The sequence below is a fragment of the Eleginops maclovinus genome, chromosome 8 (genome assembly GCF_036324505.1).
Source record: "Eleginops maclovinus isolate JMC-PN-2008 ecotype Puerto Natales chromosome 8, JC_Emac_rtc_rv5, whole genome shotgun sequence".
In the NCBI taxonomy this organism is placed as follows: domain Eukaryota; kingdom Metazoa; phylum Chordata; class Actinopteri; order Perciformes; family Eleginopidae; genus Eleginops; species Eleginops maclovinus.
In genome coordinates, this window is record NC_086356.1 from 2,728,866 (window position 1) to 2,753,961 (window position 25,096).

A 25,096-nucleotide genomic window follows, 5' to 3' on the forward strand; every position below is an offset into this window, starting at 1 on the left:
CCACTGGACATAACTCACATACCATTTATTTCTGCCCTTGGTTTTGTACACTATGAGAACCCAGGATCTCCACAGGACTCTTCTGTGGCCGGTGGTTTGTTTTAGAAAAATGGCAACGTTATGCTAAGCTAAAGGTGGCGAATGTTCGGTGTGTTTACGTTTAGTAGTCTCGTTTAATCGTGTGTTAGCACGGGCTATAAAGGAACTACAGCACGGTCACATGACTTCAGGTCACCACCGCTAAGCTAAAGGCGGCTAACGTTGGGCTATAAAGGAACTACAGCACGGTCACATGACTTCAGGTCACCACCGCTAAGCTAAAGGCGGCTAACGTTGGGCTATAAAGGAACTACAGCACGGTCACATGACTTCACATCACCACCGCTAAGCTAAAGGTGGCTAACGTTGGGCTATAAAGGAACTACAGCACGGTCACATGACATCACGTCACCACCGCTAAGCTAAAGGTGGCTAACGTTGGGCTATAAAGGAACTACAGCACGGTCACATGACTTCACATCACCACCGCTAAGCTAAAGGTGGCTAACGTTGGGCTATAAAGGAACTACAGCACGGTCACATGACATCACGTCACCACCGCTAAGCTAAAGGCGGCTAACGTTGGGCTATAAAGGAACTACAGCATGGTCACATGACATCATGTCACCACCGCTAAGCTAAAGGCGGCTAATGTTGGGCTATAAAGGAACTACAGCACGGTCACATGACTTCAGGTCACCACCGCTAAGCTAAAGGTGGCTAATGTTGGGCTATAAAGCAACTACAGCACGGTCACATGACTTCACATCACCACCACTAAGCTAAAGGTGGCTAATGTTGGGCTATAAAGGAACTACAGCATGGTCACATGACATCATGTCACCACCGCTAAGCTAAAGGCGGCTAACGTTGGGCTATAAAGGAACTACAGCACGGTCACATGACATCACGTCACCACCGCTAAGCTAAAGGGGCTAATGTTGGGCTATAAAGGAACTACAGCACGGTCACATGACTTCAGGTCACCACCGCTAAGCTAAAGGTGGCTAACGTTGGGCTATAAAGGAACTACAGCACGGTCACATGACTTCAGGTCACCACCGTTAATAAATTACTCAACCTATCACATCAAACATAATTTATATTCTGTCCTTAAATTATATTAAAATGCAGTCTAACCCAATCTTTTTACTTAACTCATATAAGAAGCTCAGTTTCAATTCCCAACCTTAACCACGTGTTTTAAACTACTTAATAGGGGCCCAGCAACCTATTTTTGCCCATTGGACCTACAGGGGGGTTAATCCAGCCATGCCTTCCTAAACCTTAAGAATGAGTTGCAGCTGATATTACACACACCAGTCTGTGAGCCTGATATGATGTGTGATTCTATCATAAAATGATGCTGGTTATGGACACTTACATTAAAACACATCAACTTTTTTCTTATATATTCATAAAACAGACAGGGAAGGGTGAGGGCAGTGAGAAATGTCAAGAAATGGACGTCAACAGTGTCACTGAAAACTGGCTTTATTGAATATAAATCTGTTACAGTGCCAATGAGGTGGTGATGCTGCAATTGAAGGCAAAATGTGAGCAAAAGAACAAAAAGACAGATGATTACAGTCACTATAAGGAATGCTGAGTAACGTCAGAGAACATAAAGACTTTGTACACACGTGGTGTAAGGGTGGATTTAATTGAGGGTCTGATAAATTATTAAATGAAGTGCATCTAGGGGGTATGTGGTTGGTGTCTGTTGATGGCACCTGACCATTTGTATAAAAGCACTTTGTAAGCACAGCGAGCTTAACGTCCTGCTAATGAGACATAAATCACACTAGCACCCATGATTGTACTGTGCAGGAATTCTCTGGAAAGACTAAAGCACTGCGTCAGGCACTCATATTGGCACAGATAACACAAACACCGAGCAAATTCAGTCAGTGTGATGTCCAAGGTATCAAAGTTAAATATATGGCTTCATAATCTTTACACAAACAAATATTCTAATCTAAGGCCTAAATACTATAGCTGAGGAAATACTGACTATCATGGCGCCTTGTCGGAAGATTCCTTTATAATACATTTCATAGCTCCATCTTTAGAAAAATAAGGTTTCCCACTCGGATTTGTTCCACTGAGGTATTTTATCCAAATCTAAACTTTAAAAACTACCTTTTTATTTCATTTTCCTTAATACAGTATGACAAGTAACATACAGTACTGAACATAATCACCGGTAAGGAGACACTGTGCCTCTCTTACCTCATAACATGCTCACACACACAACACAAACATCAGCATAGAAAATGTGCATAGAGTATGCATAATTTGCATAGAAAACCTTAACCGTGCTCTCCTCCGTCTCTCTGATACGTGACAGCAGGCAGGGAAGCAGAATTTATTGGCAGGATTTTGTTAAGCCACACAGCATGTACAAAAAAAAATATATATGGAAAAGTACGTGATCATATATAATCAAAAAGCACCTTAATAAGGACTGAAGGCGTATATCTTTCTGTCTTATCAAAATGTATAATCATTGGCATCAGTTCACTTTTGACTTTAAGAATTAAATACAGAACCGGATTGAAAGGAACCCTCTGTGGGGTTCAGTGATGCTGTCCTGTAGTCTCCCTACATGTCGCTTGGGAAGGACCCGAGCGCTCCACTCATCACTGCTGCGTCACCGACCCCCCCCCCCCCCCCTCCCTCTGTCTCACTGCTCCTGGCCGTCCTCCCGCAGCTCTGAGGGGAGGAACTTGTACTGCTGCTGTCTGATCATGGCCAGCTTCTTCCTGGCCTCATCCAGCTCCCTTTCTTTCCGCAGCATCTCCTCCTGAGCCGCGATGATCTGCAACGGCACACAGCCAATCAGAGGGCAGGATATAACCAGAGCAATCCATAAACCCCCACCTCCCCCCCGGACATAACTGAGACAGAACTCATACAAAACCAGTGGTGAACTGCAGTACATTTACTTAATTGGGAAGGTATTTTAGGCTTCTACTCAACTAGATAATTGGGGTTAGGGTCCTCACACACACTCTTTTGACATTATTTCTACCGTAAGTGTTGATTAAGTGATGGCAGAAATACTTAAAGACCCTAAGTGACTTCAGATAGGGTCCAAGAATAGCAAGCTGCACAAATGTGGGAGCAAATCATTTCTATATTGTTCATATATTGGCTGTTATGTTTATTTGTATATATAATGTGTGTTTCTGCTGCTTTCGTTCTGAATGTTTTATTTCTGTAAAGCACTTTGAATTGCCTTGTGTTGAAAGCTGCCTTACATTTAATGGACAGTTGTAGAGACCAGTTCATGTTCCTAAAAACTATGAATGATGTATAAAATATGACGTGTTAGATGCGGGAGAAGTAAGAGACAATACTAAACTGTGTAAAGACTGCATTCAAAATCTTAACTAGACATTTAAAAAGTACTGGCATGAAAATATAGAATAAGTTATGCATGATACTCCATCTCATCTCAGCTGGTTTTAAAACGTTGTACACTGCTCATGGATATCTTAACTTATAATTTACATTTGCATTTGTTTATTTGTTTGCAGATTTAAAAGGGGTGAAGAGGAAATGAAAGATAGCAGGAAAGAAAAATACAAAACAACTAAATGTTTTTGATGATATGTGGAAAACAGGATGTCATATAAGACGGTGTAATATGCAAACCAAAATATGTATGAAATGTATATATTTGGGTGTCTGTGTCTGTGCTCCTCACCTGAGCGATGCCCCCCACCATCTTGCTCTTCACCACCACAGCCTGGTCGTCCTGAGCGTCAAACGCTGCTTTCTGCGCCGCCTTCACCAGGTTATCAGAGGCTCTCTTCACAGCGTTTCCAGCAGCCTGAAGGCACAAAAACAGACATTTAAATGTGTGTTTTACAGAAGTTTGTGGAAGCTTTAGTCATCTTATGTTTGTTTTTTCCTTTATTGCATTTCTGGTAAGTCGCTTTGGTTCAAAGTGTCAGCTCAATGAGATGTAATGTTGTCAAACTGAAAGGAATACAGAGAACTTAAAGCATGCTAAACAGATGTCTCATATATGTAACCATGGACCATGAACTTGTCTTTGAGGGAATGTGGAAGCAGACCCATCAGCTGTGCTCCCTGGGAACAGCAACTCCAGGAAAGGGAATGAAAAGTTCCAGCCGCGCTCGGAGAGAGAAAACCATAACAGTTTTTTTTTTCCAGCTGAGTGCCTGAGAATAACTGTAAAAGGCAACGAAAGGCAGACTCCTCTCAAAGGCCTCTAAGGGAGAGGAGTTTTCTCCTTTTGCGGCTCCGTGGCCTGAAATCAGACACTGGGCTGGCAGTCACACACACATTAGAGAATCCTCCTCTGGTGGTTTATCTTTGGCTGGAATGTTAATGTTACTGTCTGGCCCTGACATACGGCATAACACTGCCTTCATCAGAGCACTGTACACTTAACTGGGACTGTCACAGCGTTGGCCCTGGGAGGTTCGGGGAGGGGGCTGATGTTCTAAAAATGCACAGCAAATCGCTTTCTAAAGAGCAATTTAACACCTTGTTTTGACTGGGAAATACACAAGAAATCCACTCAAAATCCTCCCATCACAGCTCTGAGAATGATCCCCTGGTTTGTTTACCTTTCAGACGTTCACTGGTTTAAATCAATACAGCCGTCTGCATCAGTGACCTATGAGCTCACATTTCACTCACACTTAGCTGCAACCCAACTACGGCAAGCCGGATGGACACCGTCATATTTCATGCATGTTTAACTCGGTGTCGACAAGCCAATGGCTGAATGGCTCGGTGATGACGTCCTTTTTTTTTTTGTAAAGGGAGAACCACAATTGAGTATCGCAAGGGCTCCCTCGACTTTTTTAAACCAGTGGGGTATTTACTGACATATTATACCCCTATATCAGGCATCTAAGCAAACACACGGTTATACAACTCTTAAAATGTGAAAGAGGAAGCGCCAAAATGCTGACAATTCTCCAGGTTTTAGGACTAATTTCTGATAAACTGCTACTTAAACTCTCAGTTATGTGACAAGGCCATCTGGATCACCATCTGTAAATCCATCAGAATTGATTGTAATCGCTCCCAGTTTGTCTGCTAAATGATCCTGCCTTTTTGGAGCTGGTACCAACTAAACCAGAACCAGTGGATTTCCTGGACCACCTGCTGCTTTCTTCAGATGCTCAAATGCTCCACCGAGAGACGGTACGTTACTCGGCACTCAGGAATAATTACAAGCCTTAAAAAACACCAGGGCACAGAGTGCAGAGAGCAAGTGCTGCCGGGGTAATCATAGATCAGGGCTAATGTTTCCCGTTCTGGGTGGACTGGTGGATTGTTTCCAGAGCTCCTGTAGACATAAATGTATGGGAATTACTGCGATGGCAGCTGCAGGCCCAGAAGAGCAGGAGATAAGCCACTGCTGATTGGATCGGAGAATATGAGATGGCCTGGGCAGGCTGATGTGCTCTCTAGCCACACATACACACACACACACACACACACCCACAGCCTTAAAGACAGTATTTTTTGGGTGGATGGGGTGACAGGAAATACTTGTTGTTTCTGTTATGTCTTGGGAAACTCTGCATCAGTTACACAGAAAGGTCAGACCCCCGCGCCCCCCCCGTGCTACATTATTTCATCAGGGAATCACAGCTTTCAGTGCAGCTCAAAAAGAAGGGCAGCCACTAATATAACAGGCGAGTCTCCAGCATGGGAAACAGTATTATTTATTGTGTGTAGGAGATAATAATGCAGGTGCTGTAAAAATACTAGAATCAAGAGTATAGTATAAGGAGGTTTCTGTTGAAATGCTTAAAGCCCCCATTTACTCTTTACTTCTGAATTTATAAAGTACTTAGTTATTACATCTCTAAATTAAATGTAGTAAAGTGAAATTTGAATTGTAGAGGAATAACAGTATGAAGGGGCTCAGAGAGAAGTACCTCAAACTTGTACTTTAGTAAATGTACTTTGATCTTTTCCAACACTGCACTTATAAACGGCAGGTGACTTTTACTAGACAAAACAGATTGCATTATGGGAAATGTAGGCTCTAGTGTTTTTGGATCTTATGATCAGGATATCTCAGCCTCAGTGTTTTATTCCGTCTCAGTCCAACTTTATGGAAAGGCAATAACTTCAGGAGTAGCCCTTTAAAAATACTGAAGCGCAGCTAAAAGGTACCTGTCCTAAAAATAGAGCGGACTAATCCCGATGCAGCAGCTGTACGGATCACGCAGCTCACCTGTAATCCCAAACACTCACACTCCAGCCTATTAAAAGACTAACTACCGCAGCTGTTGCAGGAGGACTAGGGCTGTGATAGGACCATTGTTCCCACAGCAGGTACCGTGGGTCTGAATCAAAGGTGCAGATGGGGGTCAAACATCTCACTACGCATTTCACAGCATCAGGTTTCAGTCTGACGGAGCAGGATTGTGTTCAGCTTCTAAAACAATCTGAAAGGACTGTGTTTGTGCCAATACAGCTTATTTGAATTTGAGAGGAAGAGTAGCTTTTGTTCAAAATGTATAATATCTTCCAAATGATTATGTATATATACAGTAGAAGCTTTGGCAATACTCTGTCATTGTGTACATGCCAATAAAGGTATTTGAATTTGAGACATTTCTGTGGGTGTAAATACTGCTGTGCTGATGAAGCAGGATGACAGCTCTAAATCTATCCAATCAATGAGTGGCTCGTCAGTCCATGTGACTTTGAGTTAACTCCTGCTGGTGCATTTGAAATAAGTCAGGGTGGAAACAAAGCACACAAGAACTACAAGGCACCGGTGGGTCCTTTGTTTCATGGTGAGAAACAAATGGACTGAACTACAGGTGTGACAGTGACCGCAGACACTCAGAGTCCCGGCACCTACTTCCAAAGTGCATGGAGAAAGTCAGAAGAGCAACGGGTTCAGCTTGTGGCCCGTATGTTGACCCTGATGAAGGCCGGACTGGTCAGAAAGTAAGTGTTGTTGCAGTTTGAACCTCTAGGGGTGACTGAGTGTAGTTTCCTCCTTGAAAGTCATTCCTAACGTATGTCAAGTTACTAAACTAAAAGAGTAGAAAACATCACTCCAGTTCTCAGAGCTCTGCCCTGGCTTCCACTAACTCAAAGAATAGTCTTCAAAATGTTACTATTACCTTAACGAACGTCCTGAACATCTGAGGTCTTCTCCAAACCTAAGATGCTTTAAACCTTTCTCTTTAATGCCGCTTTCCAGAGAACATTTCACTAGGTTTTATTATTTTACTTCTTGCAGCATCATCTGTATTTCCAATGTACATTTTTAACTACCTCCTCTCGGTTTATGGATTGTCTGTTTTGTTTTATTATTTTTTCCATTGGGTGTTAATGCTTATCTAAAGCACTTTAAAGTGTGCTAAATAGTCATATCTTTGTTCCATTACACAGATCCAGCACTGATCACATGCCCCCTAGTGTTCATACCTATTTTAAATGTGTGAATGATTTCACTTTTGATTATATAGATTTAGGTTTATTCATTTCCTTTCCATAAATGAACTCATTCAATGGTTGTACATCCTTGTTCCTATAAACCTTTTGCTGTAAAGACATGAACACGCAGGGCTCACCTGCAGCCTCTTCATGGTCTGGGAGTCCTGGTCGGCCTTCACTTTGCAGGCCACCAGCAGCTGGGCGGTGGAGGCCGACACCTGCTTGGCGGACGAGACGAGCTTCTCCTCGCTGGCGTGGCCCTGCACCGCCGAGTTGGCGGCCTCGCACAGGTTGTTGGTGGCTGCTGCGACCATCCGAGCCTGAGGAGGCAAAGGCACGACGGTGAGGTGGTTTTAAATACTCTGAGACATTCTTAAATGAACCTCAAGAGGGAGACTTACGGCAGAAATCAGACCCTGAGACCACTGGCCATCATCCACAGCGTTGGCTTGGATCGCTCCAACCTGAAACACAGAACATTGGATCAGCATCTTCATCAAATTAATATTACTCCTCTTACTGTCTGTCATCGTTCCTCTGTGTTTCCTTTCCCCGCTGTGTTTACTCTGATAGCTTCTTGGTGCCCTTTGTGTTCATGGGAGGATAAGGCTGGTGCTATTCTATATTTTTGTTAACAAACCCCTTAAAAGAGACCAAAATAACTCAATTTTTTATGGTCTGCTCACACCAAGAGGAGAATGACAACGTACGTCCTCTTGAAGTCTAAATTCATTAAAAAAGATCTCAATATTTTACAGCTTTGCTCTGTAGTTTAGAAAACATAGAAACAGGCAGAGGGGAATGTACTGTAGGACACAGGCTTCTGGTTTTCTGGGAGGAGAATGACATGTATGGGCAAATTAAACTTCTAGTTGGTTTATTCCTGAAGTAGAAGCAATTAAATCATGGTGGGAAGGATAAACAAGGCTAAAAAATGGGATGAAGTTAAGGTATGTCTACCTAGCTGTAGGTATTATAAAACCAGTACAATGAGTGAACACCTCCCGTTGGTTGGATAAATTACATTCTTATGCACGGCTTCACTTTATGGCACAAGGACTATCTCTTCCTGTATTGTTTACTGTGCATTTCCCCCTTTTACTACTCCAATATGGTGAATTGTCTCCCAACAGAGCTCTTAAACTGTGAGTTAATAGATCCTTCCTTTGCTGGTTTGTTTCCTATCTATGCGGCCACTGGTTTATAGATCTCCAAGGGACAGTCCTACATGAACGCACACACTTTGGTTGTCCGGCTCTTGTACATGGAGCCAAATCCTTCTCATTTGGAAGGCAGCAACAGGGTTTCAATTACAAGCAGTGTTTAAGAGAGAAGAGACGTGTGCTTGAAGAATAGACCGGCAGGTGTAATCATGTTTTTGTTTTTTTGTTTGGGGTTAATCATTGGTCTGTGGGGGGGGGGGGGTTCACTGTGCATATTTCCTGCAGGATTCTGAATACTCATCCTCGTACCTTCCCCTGAGCCACCAGCTCCCTCTGCGCCGCTGAAGCCGCTTTAACCAGAGCGCTGGTGGCAGCTGCGATGGACTTAGCCGCCTCCAGAATCTGCTCCTCAAAGTTCAGGCTCTCGTCTGCTTCCTGTTTACAAGAGAGTCCATAAACACACAGGTTACACACACAGGGTTGAGAGAACATGAATTCGGCCGGCTAGGTGAGTGGGACAGCCATTATTCACGGTGTGAGGGGCTGAGAGCTCACACACACACCCTGTAGTGTGTATGACCCTGTGCTGAGGTTAACAGGCTCAGTGTGGCTGCTGTAAAAAGCCCTCTGACCTTGGGTTTGGTGCGGGGTCTCAGCTGCTCCAGTTTCTTGGCAGCTGCTTCAATCGCGGCTGCCGCTCCCAACAGCTCGTTCTCTGCGATGACGGTGGGATCCTCGGGGTCCACCCACTCAGTGCCTGCAACACACACACACACACACACAATTTGAGCCTAAAATCAACCTGACCCAGATTTTCTATTAGCTGAATATTGTATAATGCTAATTATAATATGGCTGTCAGTCTCAGAATGCATTTTAATAGAAACTTTCGCAGTAAAGTATTTTATATCGCATATTCTGTCTTTTTTATGTTCTGTTGCAGATATTTAGATCATCCAGGTTTACATTTTTCCTTTTTTGTAATGAGCAAGTTGAGCTGGATCCTTTGCATGTATAACGATATTATTATTTTGATATTTTAGTATGTATTAAGTGCATTGCAGGCAGTTATTACGCTCCATATATCTGTGAAGAACTCCCAAAAATATGCAGGTAAATATGCAACTCTCCCAAGGCTGCAGACTTTGATTTTATTATAAATCAAGTGACTTCCTATACTACCCTGCAGTGTTATGAGCCATTTCTTTAATTGTATTTTCTACCTGTATTATTCTATTTTAGCTTGTTTTAATATGTACTCTTTTTTATTTAATATATCTAAATGTAATTTTAAAACGTGTTTCTTTTTAATGTTTTTTTAAAAGACTTAAAATTGTTGAAATGTGCTTCATAAATAACCTTGAGTGACGAAGTACTTCACAACTAACACACACAAATGCATCATTTTCCACTGATCATGAAAGAGCATTATCCTGAATAACTTATCCTATTAATAGCAAACAATAATTAAACACTGTTTATTTATATTAGGTGCAATATGTTTGCACTGATTTGGGGGCAAGGCGTTGTCTAACTGTCCTCCCGCCAGTGTTTCACAAACAAACAGTGTGTGTTGCCATGATATGATGACACCAGAGGATGAAAGTCCCAATTGCAAATCTCTGAGGAGGGAACTCTGCACTGTCATTATTCAGGGTCAATGGGGTTGAGTTACAATGACCACTTTCCATGTTGGATGGTGTCCAGGAAATACCAAGACGTCTTTCTTTTCTACTCCATTCTGGATGTAGTTAGGCATAGCTACAGGTTTTTAGGTAGCTGCGGTTATAAAACCCTCTGCAGCATGTTTGTGGTTCAGTTATTTATGACTTTAGTTGCTGTTAAAGTGAATGAAAGGTGAAGCCTTGATGAATTGGACAAGAGATTTGAAAGGATTAAGCTAAGTGCGTTTGAGGCTGATTTTGGATCAGATAAAATGCTGTTGAAACCAGATCCTGCTCCATCATCTCCCATGTGCCTAATGAAGCCATGAACCCACAGCAGAGCTTCATGAATCGGTGAGGAGGACTTTCCCTCCATTTGACACATGGTGGATTCATAGAATAGCCTTTCAGGTTCAATGTACTTGACTCTGTAGAGGGGCGAGTCCCATGCAGTGTGAAACTGAAGCACTCTGAGGGGACTCTGTACTAATCCTACTGAAAATCACTGCCAGGGTTCAAAATAAGACCTGATGCTGGGCTATTCAACACTCAAATCTTAAAAGGCAGTGTGAATTACTGCCTGCCTTTTCTGATACCCAGTAAGATGTACACCTCACATAATTGGCTGACTTTGCACATTCATCTTAGTTCCTAGTTCTATTTATAACATTTTCGAAAGAGCTATATATTTTCTAGTGTCAGTAAACGGTCTATAATGTATTCATCTTTATTCTTTCCATACAGTAGCGCAGTGATGTGTCATTTAACGAGAAAAGGGGGTTAGCATTTTACCACTTCCTGTTCACTCGTCTCGAAGCCAAAGGTGTTTTGTTCGTGTTTTTGGTGAGATGCATGTTCTGCTACAAGAAATACACCAGTAAACACCCCACTGGTTAATGTATGCAGCTTCTGTGTCATAAAACCAGCGGTTGCCATTTAATGACTTAATGAGACGACTGAACTTCATCACGCCGAGCATTAGCCACCTTTAGCTTAGCGATGATGTAGCTCTTCTGTAGGCTAACGTTAGCTTTTTACTTCTGCTGATTGCATTCATGTTTCAACATTCATAAAGGAGATTATCCAGGTCATCAAACCCTGTGTTTGCTCTGATCTTATTTTCTGCAACATACTGAAATCCAATATACAAATCCCGTTGATTTTAGTAGCCCTGGTGATGCTAACTTCCGGGTTAGCCTACAATGTGTGATGCGTTATCAATGCACCACTTGATGATGCTAAGTTAAAGGCGGCTATAGTGCATATATTTTATACCAGCTCTAAAGTGCATTTCATTTCTACACTACTTTGTATAATGTTTACACCCTCTAACGTCCACAAAGCTTGTTGCCTGTGTGTCTTGCAGGTCTTTGGAGGAGGGTGGAGCTGAGGAGGCCAATCAGCCGAACTGGGGCCACCTGGCCAGTGCCCCACTACCTACTGAAGCCCAGCTGCCCAGAGTCACTCACAGTCCCTCTCCCTGACTCTCCCCTGGTTTCCCGTCCCCTAAGTACTTTATTACAAGAAAGGGAAATCTCATTCTAATATATTTGATATTGTTCATTAGAGTTATTCCTATAAAGATCTAGCTACATGCAATGCCATTCAGGTGGATTAATCAGAACATGGTTGGATGTAAATTGAGACAGGAAACGACACCCTGAGGAGTTTCCTGTTGTTGAGGGGGTCAAAGGTTAAACTACCTTTCATGGCCTCTGCAGCCTGGATGAGCTCAGTGACAGACCCTGCCACCCGCTTGGAGTAGCTGGCCAGCTGCTGCTTCAGGTCATAAGAGGGCTTCTGGATGATCTGTGGGAGAGGGGGGAAACATGAATTATGCATTCACATTCTGCATTATTTATGCATCATATTAACACTTACTGGATTAGCTAAAGTTAGGGTACACAACCCATAACTTTCCTTTCAGATCCTTGATGGTACAAAAAAGGACAAACCCAAAACCAGAGGGGATTACCGTCTAGTAAAAGCATCCTTTGTAATACTTTACCTACAGAACTAAGGATAGATAACGAGTCTTAACACCTCTTTAAATCTGTAAACACTGGACTGTCACATATGCTATCATGCTCCGCTGTCACAAGGACAGACACAGGAAACATTCCTGCCTTCTGCAAAAACTCCTCAACTCTGGCTGGCAGAGTTTCTCTCTTAGCTGGACGTATAACTTCCCACTGTACCTTTATCATTTATATTTATGGTAATGCCTTACGTATTTGAGTGGAAATGGAGTATTTTAAGACAATACTACTCTACTTTAACTTCAGGCTTTCTTCCTGTACTGTTGCTCAGTGTGTCCTCAGACTGTCCTAGGTAGACATGCGGGCCTCAGGTTGGAGTGGTGTGTGTGACAGGTGCAAGGCATTAACAGGGCTCAGGCCAGACCCAGCTCAAGTTTATTCAGATGTGTTGTCATGAGAGGATAGAGGCCAGGACGTAAGTGCACAAGAACGCATGCAGCGGGCCAAACACACACGTCTGCACACCAACAGTGACACACACACACACACACACAATGTGCAGAGAGAACACCATGACACAAGCTCCTACAGGGAAACAGCGTTAGATAGTGGGAGAGGTTTTGTGTTTAATACAAACAACGTAATCAGCAGCGTGTTTAAACTTTATTTCCTGCAGAGGTCAAGATGTCATTCCGTTCCAGCCATCAGAGGGCAGAACAGAGTATTCAAATCCCATTGGCCTGCTCCTCTTCTACTTCGATTAGCATTGCTTTACACTCATGAACAGAGATTATACTTTAATAATTAAATGAAAACAAACATCTACCAATGCATTTTAACCATGCAGGTTGTTAAGCCATTTAAATGTAGATGTTTTAATCCCTCACTTAGTTAGTTTGTGTGTGAAGTCATACAATTCTTAGTGATTCAACTTTTTGTAGAGCCTTTTGCTCTCAACTCCGAGAAGGAGACTCCTGAAATGTTATGGGCTTTTTTATTGATCATTTTTCATTGATCTGGAATATTTTGTATACTATTTGTGATATGTCTTTCTACTGTAGATATTTTAATATTTTAAAATGAGCTTTTTATTGTGTTATTTTATTACGTCTATAATTCTCCATTTTTTTCACCATCCCAAAATGCCACAGTGACTCTAAGTACATTTATCTATTATTTAAAAATGAAAAAACCTTTGATTTGTGGAAGGTATTTAACATTTATACGCAGATTGTTTCCTCAAATAATAGAGATTTAGTACAACACCATGCACAACACATTGCATTGGGAGTAGAATATCTCTTAACCTAGCATTCAGACACACAACACATTCAAGTGATCTGATATTTAGTCTACCACATGATGGGAACAGATGGACCATCGGCATACCGATTGTCAAGTGGAGTCTAACATCCGTCTGGTGTCTCCGGATGCACACACACATGCATCCACGCATCTGTTAGCGTGCTGCTGATGCTACTCTGTGGTATTAAGTATTCAGTAAAGCACTCCACCAATGCCTCGCCACTCTTGTGCAGGTCATTCCCGCAGCGTACTCACCGGCTTGCACCCACATCAGTGAGCCACAAGTTTAAAAGGAGCATTGACAGAGAGGAAAAAGGAAAAAGGGAAAGAAAAGAGGTCTTTAAACACATGACAGCTGCTGGTATCACACACAGGAAGCAGAGGTTTGTATGCATGCAGCCACCATGCTGTTGCTGGAAAATGTCCCAAGATGGACAAATGAGATCTTAGATAAAGCATGTTTTAAGATAGAGTTATGACAATAGCGCAACAACCTGTGGAGTCAGAAACACTCCACAGAATCAGAAGAAACTGACACAGCTCTGGATGGTTTTTATTTGACCTACCATAGAGATGTCCCTTTTGTCATTGCTTTTCAAAGGAATGATGAACAAAGCTCACAGTAAGTGGAGTTAATGGGACTGAGAGGTGCTGAGGATCCAGTCAATGTACTTTATATTCTGTGTGTGCTATTTTGAAACCTAATGACCTGACTAACAATCACTTTCTGACTCAAAACTGGCACAATAATGTTTAAATGACATAAGGAACTACACATGATTTGCACGAGCTTGAAGCAAATTCTACTTATTCTGTGTCTATAGAGAGAGACTTTCCTAAACACTTCCTACACATGATTTTATAACGAACAGAGCTGCAGGAATCGTGCATGTATGTTAAAACTTCTCCAAATGGTGTACTTTTTACTCATCAACTCGGGCCCTGGGAATGAGTGAGGGAAGGAGAACATGTAATAGTGAAAGGGAGGCGGGACTACCTCCTTCAGACTCCTGTCCAAGTCATGAAATGCTTTTAGGAACAGTGCAGTGTGTGTGTAAAGATGTCTTACCACCAGCACATGCTCCAGCAGCCCAAGATATCCAGAAGCACACTCGTTGCCATAGCGCAGAGCTCTCATCTGGACGTCCTTGCTGACCTCTGGGTGGTACGCAGCTTGCTGAGGGAGCAGACAGAGACAGTGGGACATGTCAAAATGCTATGCTTCTAAAAAGAGGTTAGATAAAGTATATATATCTCTCTAATCTCTACCTTGCAGGAGTGCAGCATGTCGGCGATGGCCCTCCTGCTGAGGTTGGCCGTGGCGATGATGTCTTCCTGGCGACAAGAGTTCCCAGCAGCCACCGCCTTTGCTGTCGCCATGGTGATTCCTTTGGTCGTGCGAATGAACTCCTCCGGTGTGGTGGTCTTCGGAGGAGGCTCAGAGCTGCTGAACACCTGAGTGGAGAATAAAAATCCTCTTTAATGGGAGAAGAAGCTTTCAGATGAGACTACAGCCTCTTCTACTGGTGGGGGGAACCTGGAAATGATTTAGCATTTTACCACTTCTGGTACCAGTCACTGTGTTCAACAAAAGCTGAGAGATGTTTAGGTTTTCTTCTACAACATTTAAAAGCAGTAAATACCTATGTTTGAAGCTTATGTGTCTTAAAAACTGCTGCTAACAGGTGATTAAATGAGTCACCATGCCGAACATTATTCGCCTTTAGCTTAGTGGTGGGGATTAAAGGATCATAACAGTGTTGTTTATATGTGGAGATTATCCTGCTGAACGCAACAGATAAGTATCATACATGTGAGGGAACAACTTCTGATTCAGTCTACAAAACTACGTGTCATCACTCACAGCCAGCTCCTGCTTGATGTGTTCAATGGTAGCCTCCAGAGCTCGGGTCCCTTTGGTTGCTTCATCCTCCACCGCCTTCACCGTCTTCAGGAGGGACGTTACGTTGGTCACCATCACCTGCAGAAAGACAAGTCACAGTAGGGCTGTAGTTAAGAAATGCATCTGGGAAAGTGTCGATATGCTCCAATCAAAGTACAGCGAGCCCGTAGAGGATCCTCATGAGACTTCAGGATGCGTGTCTCACCTTGGCGGAGTTCTTCAGCTGCAGCATGCTGGGGTCGTCGTGAGGTTTGCCTGCAGCGGCCTTGGTGGTGCTGATGAGGTTACCCAGAGCCTTAGCCACGTCTTTCACTGCGTTGATCAGGACCACCTGCAGAGAGAAGACCCGTTAGAAGACACACTAAGAAGCAGGTGTGTCCGAGTAAACCAAAGATAACCTCCACTAAAGCTCCTTAAAGATTAAAGGTGTTTGATATACGGTTAAAAACTGAAATTGTGACTTGAGTCGTACCTGTGTCTCTGGGTCTTCAGATCCCAGGCTGGCAGCTCCCAGTTTGACCACATCAGCCAGTTTGGTGATGGTGCACACGGAGGACTGGGCAGCTTGCGCCAGTCTCTCCTGACTGGCTCCGGCTCCAGACACCAGCAGCTTGGTGTCCTCCACCAGGGCCTTGGCTGTCTTCAGGATGTATTCTCTGCACACAGGAAGTAAGATCTATCACTGAGGAGCTTTGATGGTACACACATGTTCATAACAAGCAGGAAATACTCCAACTTCACAACGTAAATCAGTTTGAGCTGGAGGAAAACACAGCGTTGTTGATACAGTATCCAGGGGTCAGTACCTGTGGTCGGCGAAGGTCTCTGCGTTCTCTCTGTTCAGGGTTCCCGCGGTGGCGAACATGATGGTGGTGTCGAGGTCTGCGATGATCCCCGACACAGCGCTGGCGGCTGTGATGCAGGCCTGCGTGCCGCGGTTACCCGCCTGCAGGGACGCCAACACATGGGACACCTGCAAGCAAGAAGAGCAAGAGGAAGTTGGACTCAATCTGCATATCTAGCGTATCTTAAAATGTAAAGGAAGTCCTGTGATTGGTTTGAGGGTCTGACCTTCTCGGACACTTTGCGGGCGCTTTCGATCAGCTCCTTCTTGGTGAACGAGTCGCTGGGGCTGCACTGCAGAGCTCCAGCTTTGGTCACCAGTCCTGTGCAGCTGAAGCCCAGCTCCCCCACCTGCTTCTTGATGTGGGAACCGATCTGAGGAGACACAAAGGGACGAATCAGAATGACGACAGGAAGACGTTCTGCTCTGAGTCTACCCCACATCAGACTCCCTGACTTCAGACTTGTTTCGAAGGCTGACAAGACAAAGCTAAAGTCTAAACACCATCACCACTCTGAGATCAAATCTGTGTCTAAATACAATTACATAGGAGTTATAATTGCCCATTCTCTTTCTTTTAAGCCTTTCATTCAACAAATGGCAAATAAAGTCAGGATAAAAACAGGTTTCTACTTTAGAAACACGTCTTCAGGATAGAAGAGACTTCAACATTTATGCCTCTGCTAAACTGTAGTGATTATATGAATGCATCTTCTAATGCCTACACTCTTTGGATACCGTCTACTACGTGGCACTGAGATTCATTACTAATTAAAACTCCGCTCAATCGCTCCTTGTACGCTCAGGTTGGATGTTCTGCCCTGACCATTAGCATGTCGTTATTTACTATAGGCTTGGTGTTCTTCCACCTCATCTGCAGATGTTTTATTCTGTCTGAGAAGTACTGGAAGTCCTTGGCTTGACTTTTTTTTTATAACAACCGTCCCAAAAGTCTATCCTGATCTTGGGTAAAGTTTAGTTAGCTGCTCCATTTGCTTAGAGGAAGCTGCAACATGAGCTGGTCTCTCGAAACAGATCCAAAGCAACTCTGTCTGAAGATGCTTTTTAGTATGCTGTTCTCTTTGGTACCATGACAGGTTCTCTGTTCTTGTTTTTAATTCCTGTTCTGTAACTGTGAAGCTTCCTATCTTGCTACGATGTTGTTGTAGAAGAGTACCAACAAGACTTATCCTATTTTAATAAACCTTAAATACAGAAACGAGGTACGTGTTTGTATTTACTTCATCATTCTCTGCGGTCACGGCTGCATATTTGGCCTCATCTGCAAGATTTCCAAACTCATTGGTCAGCTGGTTGGCCAATCCTCCCAGGTCGTCAGGGTTGTTGTTAGACTTGGTCACCTGAGGAGAGAAGAGGAAGCACCGTAGTTCAATCACAACATATTTCACCGGGTAGGTTCTAAAAAAGACAAGTCCTGCAGTCAACATGTGGATGTGTCCTTGGGCAAGATACTGAACCCTGAGTTGCTCCCGATGGACAACTGTGAATGAGTGTGTGTGAGTGTGTGTGTGAGTGTGTGTGTGTGAGTGTGTCTGAGTGTTAGCTTCCCTAGAGCAAGTGGTGCTGCTCTGCATGAATGAGGTGTGAAAGGGTGAATGACTCGTAGTATTTGAAGTGTTTGAGGGTCGAAGTGACCTGATAGAGCTCTATATAAGTACAGTCCACTTTCAGAACCACGACGATTCCTCACCATCTCCTGCACGGTGACGGCGATGGCCTTGGCCGTCTTCACCATGGTGGTCTGGTAATCCACGAAGGTGCCTTCAGGCTCCATGTCCGGGGAGTCTTGCATTTTGTTGATGGAGTCATTGATGGAGTCCACCATGCCGCCCACAGCCCCCGCTGCACTGGCGGCCTCGGCCAGCGTGGCCCCCAGGTCATCGACTGCCTCCTTCATCATCTGCACCGACTCCTCCAGGGCCTCCTGCATGTGCGCCGCCTGCAGGAACAGAAACGCACGTATGACTGACAGATGCTAAAACATCCCAGCAGACATTAAAAGAACTCCAACACACTCTCACACCGTCTCTGTTCATCGCTACCTCTTTAAAATTCTGATATATTATACACATTTCATTTATTTTACGGTCACAAACTTTTTATGTATAATATTTTAAAGAATATTTTGTTAGAATTTTTCTTCATGAGCTGCTTTTTTAGGTCATTTTTGTTACTGGTTTTGTTTGCACCATTATACACCACTGTAAATGACCTGTATTTGTAATCCTACCTGGCAACCAACCTGATTCTGATTCTAGACAAATGGTTTTAATGTTTCCATTGCAAGAACCAACGGGTCTGCATGGCGGATATTTAAATGCTTTATTTATCCACCATGTTCTTTTTGGAACGAACACCACAGGAGTAAAAGAGATCTGTTGTTGTGCATCTTATTATTAGACGCTCTTTCTTTCTGTTGCTTTCCATAAAAACATGTTTTATTTAACCGTCACAGCCTCTGTATCGTTGGAGCTGTACATTGCCTTCTATTATTTAATAGATCATCATTTATTTACTTGCTGTTTTGTTTATAATGAATATCTTATTATTATTAAGGTGAGTTAGATTTGTTTCTATGCTTTTATTTTGAAGGCATGTTTGGGTGTAATTGCATATATTGGAGACGGGGGGGTGGTGGGAGCAGAGCACCATTAGGCACACCAGTCGGAGAGATTCAAGCTAGCAGGAGAGCCATAGGAAAGGCTCAAGAAAAGGAATGATTGGAAACTGTGTGCTTTGTTGATACTGGATAATACAAATAACGCACAAACGGGGACCTTTGCTTAAAGTGGTCTTTAGTATTTCGTCATGGAGGTAGAGATTGAGTCGTCTGAAAAACATTAAGCATTAATCCTTAAAATCCGATTGATTGATTGATTGATTGATTGATTGATTGATTGATTGATTGAATCTAATCCTTGATGAAGTCTCTTGTTCACAGGTCTAAAGATGGTCCTTTGTTCCACTTTTCTGACGTCTCTCTTAAACTGTTTCTACATTTGTATTTAAATTGTGAATATCCCTCCAAAATGTTCCTCTCATGAGAACACAGATCTTCCACAAAATAAATTATCTGCATCCTTAAATATTTATTGTTTTTGCAAAAAATCCAATTAGATTTTTGGCTACTTGCTTCGTTTGCTCAATAATTGATATATAATAGAGGATATTTTCCCACAATTGTAATAATTATACACAATTTTGAAGACTTGCTGGCATCTGAAAGGGCTATTAAGGTGAACTACAACACGATGCATTAGATAATTATTAGATGATTGCATGCTACTTTGCATATTCTAGGTCATGCTGCCATGTTTGTGCAGCAGCTTCCTGTCTGTCGGTCCCTGCAGTACCTTGGGGTTTCCTCCGGCCTCCTTGGCGGTGTAAAGCATCTGCAAGGCGGACTCGGTCAGAGTCTTGGTCTGGTCCAATACAGCCATCTGCTGCTGGCTGCTGACGATCTTAGAGGCTGTGCCGATGGAGGCCATGATCAGGGGCTCAAAGTAGCTGGACATCTGAGACACCTGAAGGCAACACAAGGACAAGATCATAACAGAATCCTGATGCAAAGGAACATGGCTTCGACGCAGTGGTGGAAAGTAACAAAGCACATTTACTCAAGTACAATTTTGAGGTGCTATTTTATACTTCTACTCCCCTACATTTTTGGGAGTCCTTTTACAATTTAGTATTGCTACTCTTACTTAAAATCTGAATGCTTCTTCCACCACTGCTTTATCACGTTTAATGCATGTCAGTGCAGCCAGTCGGTGTTCATCACATGTGTCTCACCTTGTGTCCCAGCTGGGAGGCCTCAGAGCGAGCGGCAACGGCCACAGGATCGATCAGGTTGCTGATCTCATGGACAGAGGCAGCCATCTGCTCATGGAGCGCCTGCAACACATACATTACACACACACATAATGCTCATCAGTCGGCTTTTTAATCCCTTCTCTATGGTAGTCATTACAGTTTTGGTTGATGTCAGGCACACTGCACTAAGTTTCCCCTTTCCTTATATTTTGTGTACATTTTCTTTCCGACATGTATATTTTCTACCTTTCTTTAATGCTATTTTATTTCTATTGAGATGTTTACATTTTAATTGTTTATTTCTAGTCTGTACTGACTGTAATTTGACTGAGTACAACGCCTTGTCTTTTTATGCTGCTGCAACTAAAACATCCCGAATTGGGATCAATAAAGTACTCCATCCATCCATGTGTGTGTGTGTGTGTGTGTGTGTGTGTCTGTGTCTGTGTGTGTCTGTGTGTGTGTGTGTACCTCCATAGAGATGTCCTCTCGGGGGGTGAGCTGCTGGCTGATGGCGGCCAGAGAGGCCTGGTCCACCTCTCGGATGCAGCCGTTCAGAACCTCGATAGCGTCGTCACACTCCCTCTGCCCAGGAGCCTTCTCTCTGCACAACACATACACACACACACACACACACATAGAGAGAGTGTAAGCCAGTAATAAAGCACAGATGCATGCTGGGACTCGGAGTGGTGGCTTACCTCATGTTGGTGATGAGCTTCTTGATGGAGTCCGACACCGTCCTGGAGTGTCCTGCCAGCACCGACCACTTGGGGGGGTCTTTGGGGTTGACGGCCAGAGAGCGGGCCGTCTGGATGAGGCCGGTGGAGCTCTCCAGCATCGTCTTCGCTGCCACAACGATGGGCTCCATGGCGGCATGACCCTGAGGAACAAGGGTGGAAATCAGGTGGAAAATTCCATCAAATCAAATCTTTATTTATAGAGAAGTTTTCTTACACAAAGATGCTTCGAGATATAAAAGATAAACAAAACCCTTTTCCCAGGTAATAAACAGATAGATTAGTAATTAATAAGAACACTTTATAACTACACAAGATGAATAAAACAAGAGTCAAAGAATAAAATCAGAATAAACACAACTGAATTAAATGCCAAATGAAAAGGCTTTTAAAAGTATGAATGTTAAATCTTTCCTTAATGAACACTAGTCTTAGCTGTATCCCATTTTCTTATGCATGCCTTGTAACCATATATGTTTATTAAAAAGCAAATAAATAAAGTTTAAAAAGAGACGTACCTCGGGGCTGATCTGAGCGGGAATGCTGGCGAACTCCGGGTTGGAGGCGAAGGCGGTCAGGTTGTCCACGGCTTCTATGAGCGGGCCGGTGGCAGCCTTACACTTCTCTCTGTTCTCCTGGTTAAACGCTCCGTCCAAAGCCTGCGCGGGGGGAGGGGGTAGAGATTGTAACATGCTGATTGTAATATGTTTGGACAGGTGCATGGAGATGCCATGACTGCACACAGCGTTTGCTTTCCATTTAATTGATGACACATTTTAAAAGGACTCAAACCTTGATGGACTTGACGAGGTTGGCGGTGGTGTTTGCCACCTCTTTGGCCGACTGCACAAACTGCCTCTTGGCGACGGGGTTGGGGGTCTTGGAGGAGGCCAGGCGGCAGGCGTTGCACAGGGCCGAGGTGTGTTTGGCTACGATGGTGGCTGCAGAGAGCACCTGGGCGGAGAGACGTTCATGTCATTAGTTTACTGTGCAGTGTCAGAGACCTTCATAAGGTATGGTAAGACATGAAGGGTGATAAAGTGGCGTTCTGTGTACCTGTGACTGGGTGCAGGAGGGGTCCACTAGGTTCTGGCAGGCCATCTGAATGGACTGATTGGCCCGGGCGAACTGAGCAGGATCCACCAGACCCTTCTGACCGGCTGAGCTGTTGGGGTCAGATACTCCCACCAGGTACGCAGCCTAGGGACATCAACACATGGTGCTTAGTGATAATGAAAATAGAAATGCTCTCGTCCTCGTCCTCCTCCTCCTCGAGTCTCTACGAGGTTTACCTGAGCAGCTGCTTCCGTCAGGCCGCACAGAGCCTTGGAGCCCCCGCTGACTGAATCCCCAAACTCCGGCAGGTTGGAGTTCTTGGCATTGTGGGAAATACCAGCCATGGACTCACCGAGGACCTGTCAACAGGAAACCAGAGAACAGACACCATTAGACGGGGATAAGTGACGCACAAACATGACGAGGGATTACAATAAATCACTTGTTGTTGATGAATAACTGATATTGTGTTTGTGGCACGGGACTCACTTCGTCATCATCAACCGTGCAACTATCTTATTAATACTGTGCACAATTTGACTTTCACTTCTGCTTTTGTGTAAAACATCACACGTTTTTCAATTTATTTGGATCTTTTATTCACGCCACACTGAAATGGAGCAATGAAACCAACCTTAGAGTTCTCCATGACGCTGTCGATGCAGTCAAAGTAGGACAGATCGTTGACGGCCTCTGTCGGGTTCTCCAGCATCCCCCGGACAGACTGCACACACACACACACACACACACACACACACACACAAAAATTAACAATGCACCTGCAAGCTTCAGCTGAATGTCACATGACCACATTTTAGCTGGATAAAGTCCTTTTTGTTTTTTAAATGCTTTATTCGGGCCGATGTAGAGCTCAGTGGGTAGAGCTGTTGATCCCCAGGAGGAGGACCAGGGTTTGAATCTCCACATCTCATAGCTAACTCTAATAAATCCAATCCGAACAGAGCAGAGTGCATCCTGTCTCATGAGGCTTAATCTGCAAAAAGCGATGCAACCAGTGTCTTCTTTTTCCTGAGCACTTTGAGTTTAAAATATTTCAGCTTTTCAGAAAAACACCTGTGATGTCACTGAGGAAATTGGAAGAGAAGCTTGTGTTGGACCATGTTTTCTGAGGGAAACCATATTAACAAAGACCATAAAGTCTGTTTTTGTTGGAGCAGATCTGTCAGGTGAACATTGGATGTTGCTGCTTGTCAATGTGTGACTTTTATCACCCTCATTTTTGGGTATACGGCGGCGGTCAGAGTGCTGAAGCTCATAAGTGAAAGAGAAAGCATCTTCTGGTTGGTTGTAACAATATAAAAGCACCTACAGATAACTGAAACCAAGGGGGCGAGGCTAGTCTGTGATATGCATGTGGAAACAGGCTCTAACACTCCGCTATTAAAGCTCACACAGTCGCTTCTATAGATGTCACACAGGTACAGGACTGAGGGGTTTCTGTTGTTACCTCCAGCTCTCTGAGAGCGTTGTCACACTCCTTCTGACCCGGGGCCTGCTGCGTGCACATGGTGATGAGCTGGTTGATGCTGTCTGTCACTGCCCTGCGGACACAGAGGCCAGGAGATGTGAGACAGACAGCAGGGAGAAACATGGCCGACAGACAGAGAGACAGAGAGGCGTGTGTGTGTGTTACCGAGCGGCGGCTGCCAGCTGGTTCTTCAGGTTAGGGGAGCTGGGGTCAGTGGACAGGGCCTTGGCTGACAGCAGCAGCTTGCTGGAGGACATGGAGATGGTCTTCAGGTTGGACACCACCTGGGTCTGGTCCTCCTTAGACTGCAGGAGGAAAGGATAGAGAGCAATCAGACAACAGCCTCCTGAAATTAAACTAACACTTACCCTCATAATGACAAGTTCCCAGGGAAGGGACATTTACTCTACTATGTTCTACTTAAAGCTACTTTATACTTCATTAAGGACGCCAATGTACTGTGTTTCCATGTCATCTCATTAAAAACCAAACACAGTGAATTTAAAGAGGAAGTGAACATCAGGAAGTCTCCTCATGGTAAAACACTTTAAGCCCGTTTCCCCTCCGGCCACTGCCAGTATCACTTCCTGTAAGTATTCCCGCATTCTACAGACCTGGGATGTTCCCGCCATGTCGACACCGGCATCCAGGAAGTTGCTGAAGTCCTGTCCGAACTTGCTGGTGGCCCGGGCCAGGTCCTGGGTGGTCCCTCTGGAGGCCTGCACCACCTCGTTGGCTGACTGGTTCAGACCGGCCGCCACCTCGTTGAGCTGACCCTGCACCTCCTGGAAGCTTCTGCCGCTGGACGGGAACTATACAGAGAGAGATAGGAGAACCATGAGAGCTGCAAGAGGATGCTATACGGTAGCTAGCATCTGGGAAACACAGCTGTTACACATCAGTGGTGCAATGTGTATTTACTCACAGAATCAGACAGGAGAGCCTTGCTGGCCTCGCCCACACAGCGGATGGCGTTGTCCACATCCCTCTGGCCGGGAAGGCAGTTCACACTCCTGTTCAGGGCCTGAGACACTGCCTTAGCCACCTACACACACACAAACACACACACACATTTTAGATAAACATTTTATAACTCTGGGAAGTGGGTCAGCTGCTTGCTTTCTTACACCCTTTAAAATCAAAAGCTTTACAGGAATACAAGATCTCCACACACTCTCCCTGTCCCTCACTGACCTGGGCGAGTCGCTGCTGACTCTCTGGGTCTCCGGGCTTGGCGATGGCCCTCTTGGTCTCTTCGATCAGATTGGCTGATTTGTCCATGACGTCGCCGGCGCAGTCCAGCATGGCGTTGCGTGCCGCCGGGTCGTTGGTGGTGGCAGCGACGGCTCTGGCCCCTGAGGCCAACGACTTCAGAGCCTGGGCCACATCTCTGGCCGCCATGCCTGGGTCCAACAGGAAGAAGCACGTTAATAAACAAAGACATGTGCGGTGGACATGATGCATTGTGAAGTGTGTGTCTTGTTGACCCACCGGTGTAGTTCTCGTTGCCCTGCGTGGCCTCGCTCAGCAGCTGGGCCATGGCTGAGCTCACTGCCTTGGTGCTGGTCCCCAGATCCTGAGAGGACTTCTCCAGCTGAGACATGGAGAGGACACACACTGTCAGC

At 44.3% G+C, this 25,096-nt stretch overlaps 1 protein-coding gene across 1 annotated transcript in view; it reads right to left on the reverse strand.

The window, feature by feature from the left end:
* Positions 1-1,515: 1,515 nt before the first annotated feature.
* The window catches only part of tln1 (talin 1), a 55,847-nt gene continuing 32,266 nt past the window's right edge, over positions 1,516-25,096 (reverse strand). Inside the window, exons 27-57 of the mRNA XM_063889453.1 lie at positions 24,963-25,065; positions 24,666-24,874; positions 24,397-24,516; positions 24,086-24,283; positions 23,637-23,776; positions 23,451-23,544; positions 22,617-22,706; positions 22,219-22,341; positions 21,983-22,126; positions 21,719-21,880; positions 21,445-21,585; positions 20,888-21,069; positions 20,658-20,790; positions 20,166-20,267; positions 19,727-19,897; positions 18,064-18,312; positions 17,594-17,713; positions 16,580-16,726; positions 16,315-16,481; positions 15,981-16,164; positions 15,714-15,839; positions 15,470-15,586; positions 14,875-15,060; positions 14,675-14,782; positions 12,025-12,130; positions 9,290-9,414; positions 8,967-9,092; positions 7,896-7,958; positions 7,632-7,814; positions 3,752-3,877; positions 1,516-2,860 (exon numbers count right to left, since the gene is read on the reverse strand). Coding sequence (XP_063745523.1) covers positions 2,726-2,860; positions 3,752-3,877; positions 7,632-7,814; positions 7,896-7,958; positions 8,967-9,092; positions 9,290-9,414; positions 12,025-12,130; positions 14,675-14,782; positions 14,875-15,060; positions 15,470-15,586; positions 15,714-15,839; positions 15,981-16,164; positions 16,315-16,481; positions 16,580-16,726; positions 17,594-17,713; positions 18,064-18,312; positions 19,727-19,897; positions 20,166-20,267; positions 20,658-20,790; positions 20,888-21,069; positions 21,445-21,585; positions 21,719-21,880; positions 21,983-22,126; positions 22,219-22,341; positions 22,617-22,706; positions 23,451-23,544; positions 23,637-23,776; positions 24,086-24,283; positions 24,397-24,516; positions 24,666-24,874; positions 24,963-25,065 — 4,380 coding nt within the window. The 3' untranslated portion in view covers positions 1,516-2,725. The remainder of the gene's footprint in view (positions 2,861-3,751; positions 3,878-7,631; positions 7,815-7,895; positions 7,959-8,966; positions 9,093-9,289; positions 9,415-12,024; positions 12,131-14,674; positions 14,783-14,874; positions 15,061-15,469; positions 15,587-15,713; positions 15,840-15,980; positions 16,165-16,314; positions 16,482-16,579; positions 16,727-17,593; positions 17,714-18,063; positions 18,313-19,726; positions 19,898-20,165; positions 20,268-20,657; positions 20,791-20,887; positions 21,070-21,444; positions 21,586-21,718; positions 21,881-21,982; positions 22,127-22,218; positions 22,342-22,616; positions 22,707-23,450; positions 23,545-23,636; positions 23,777-24,085; positions 24,284-24,396; positions 24,517-24,665; positions 24,875-24,962; positions 25,066-25,096) is intronic.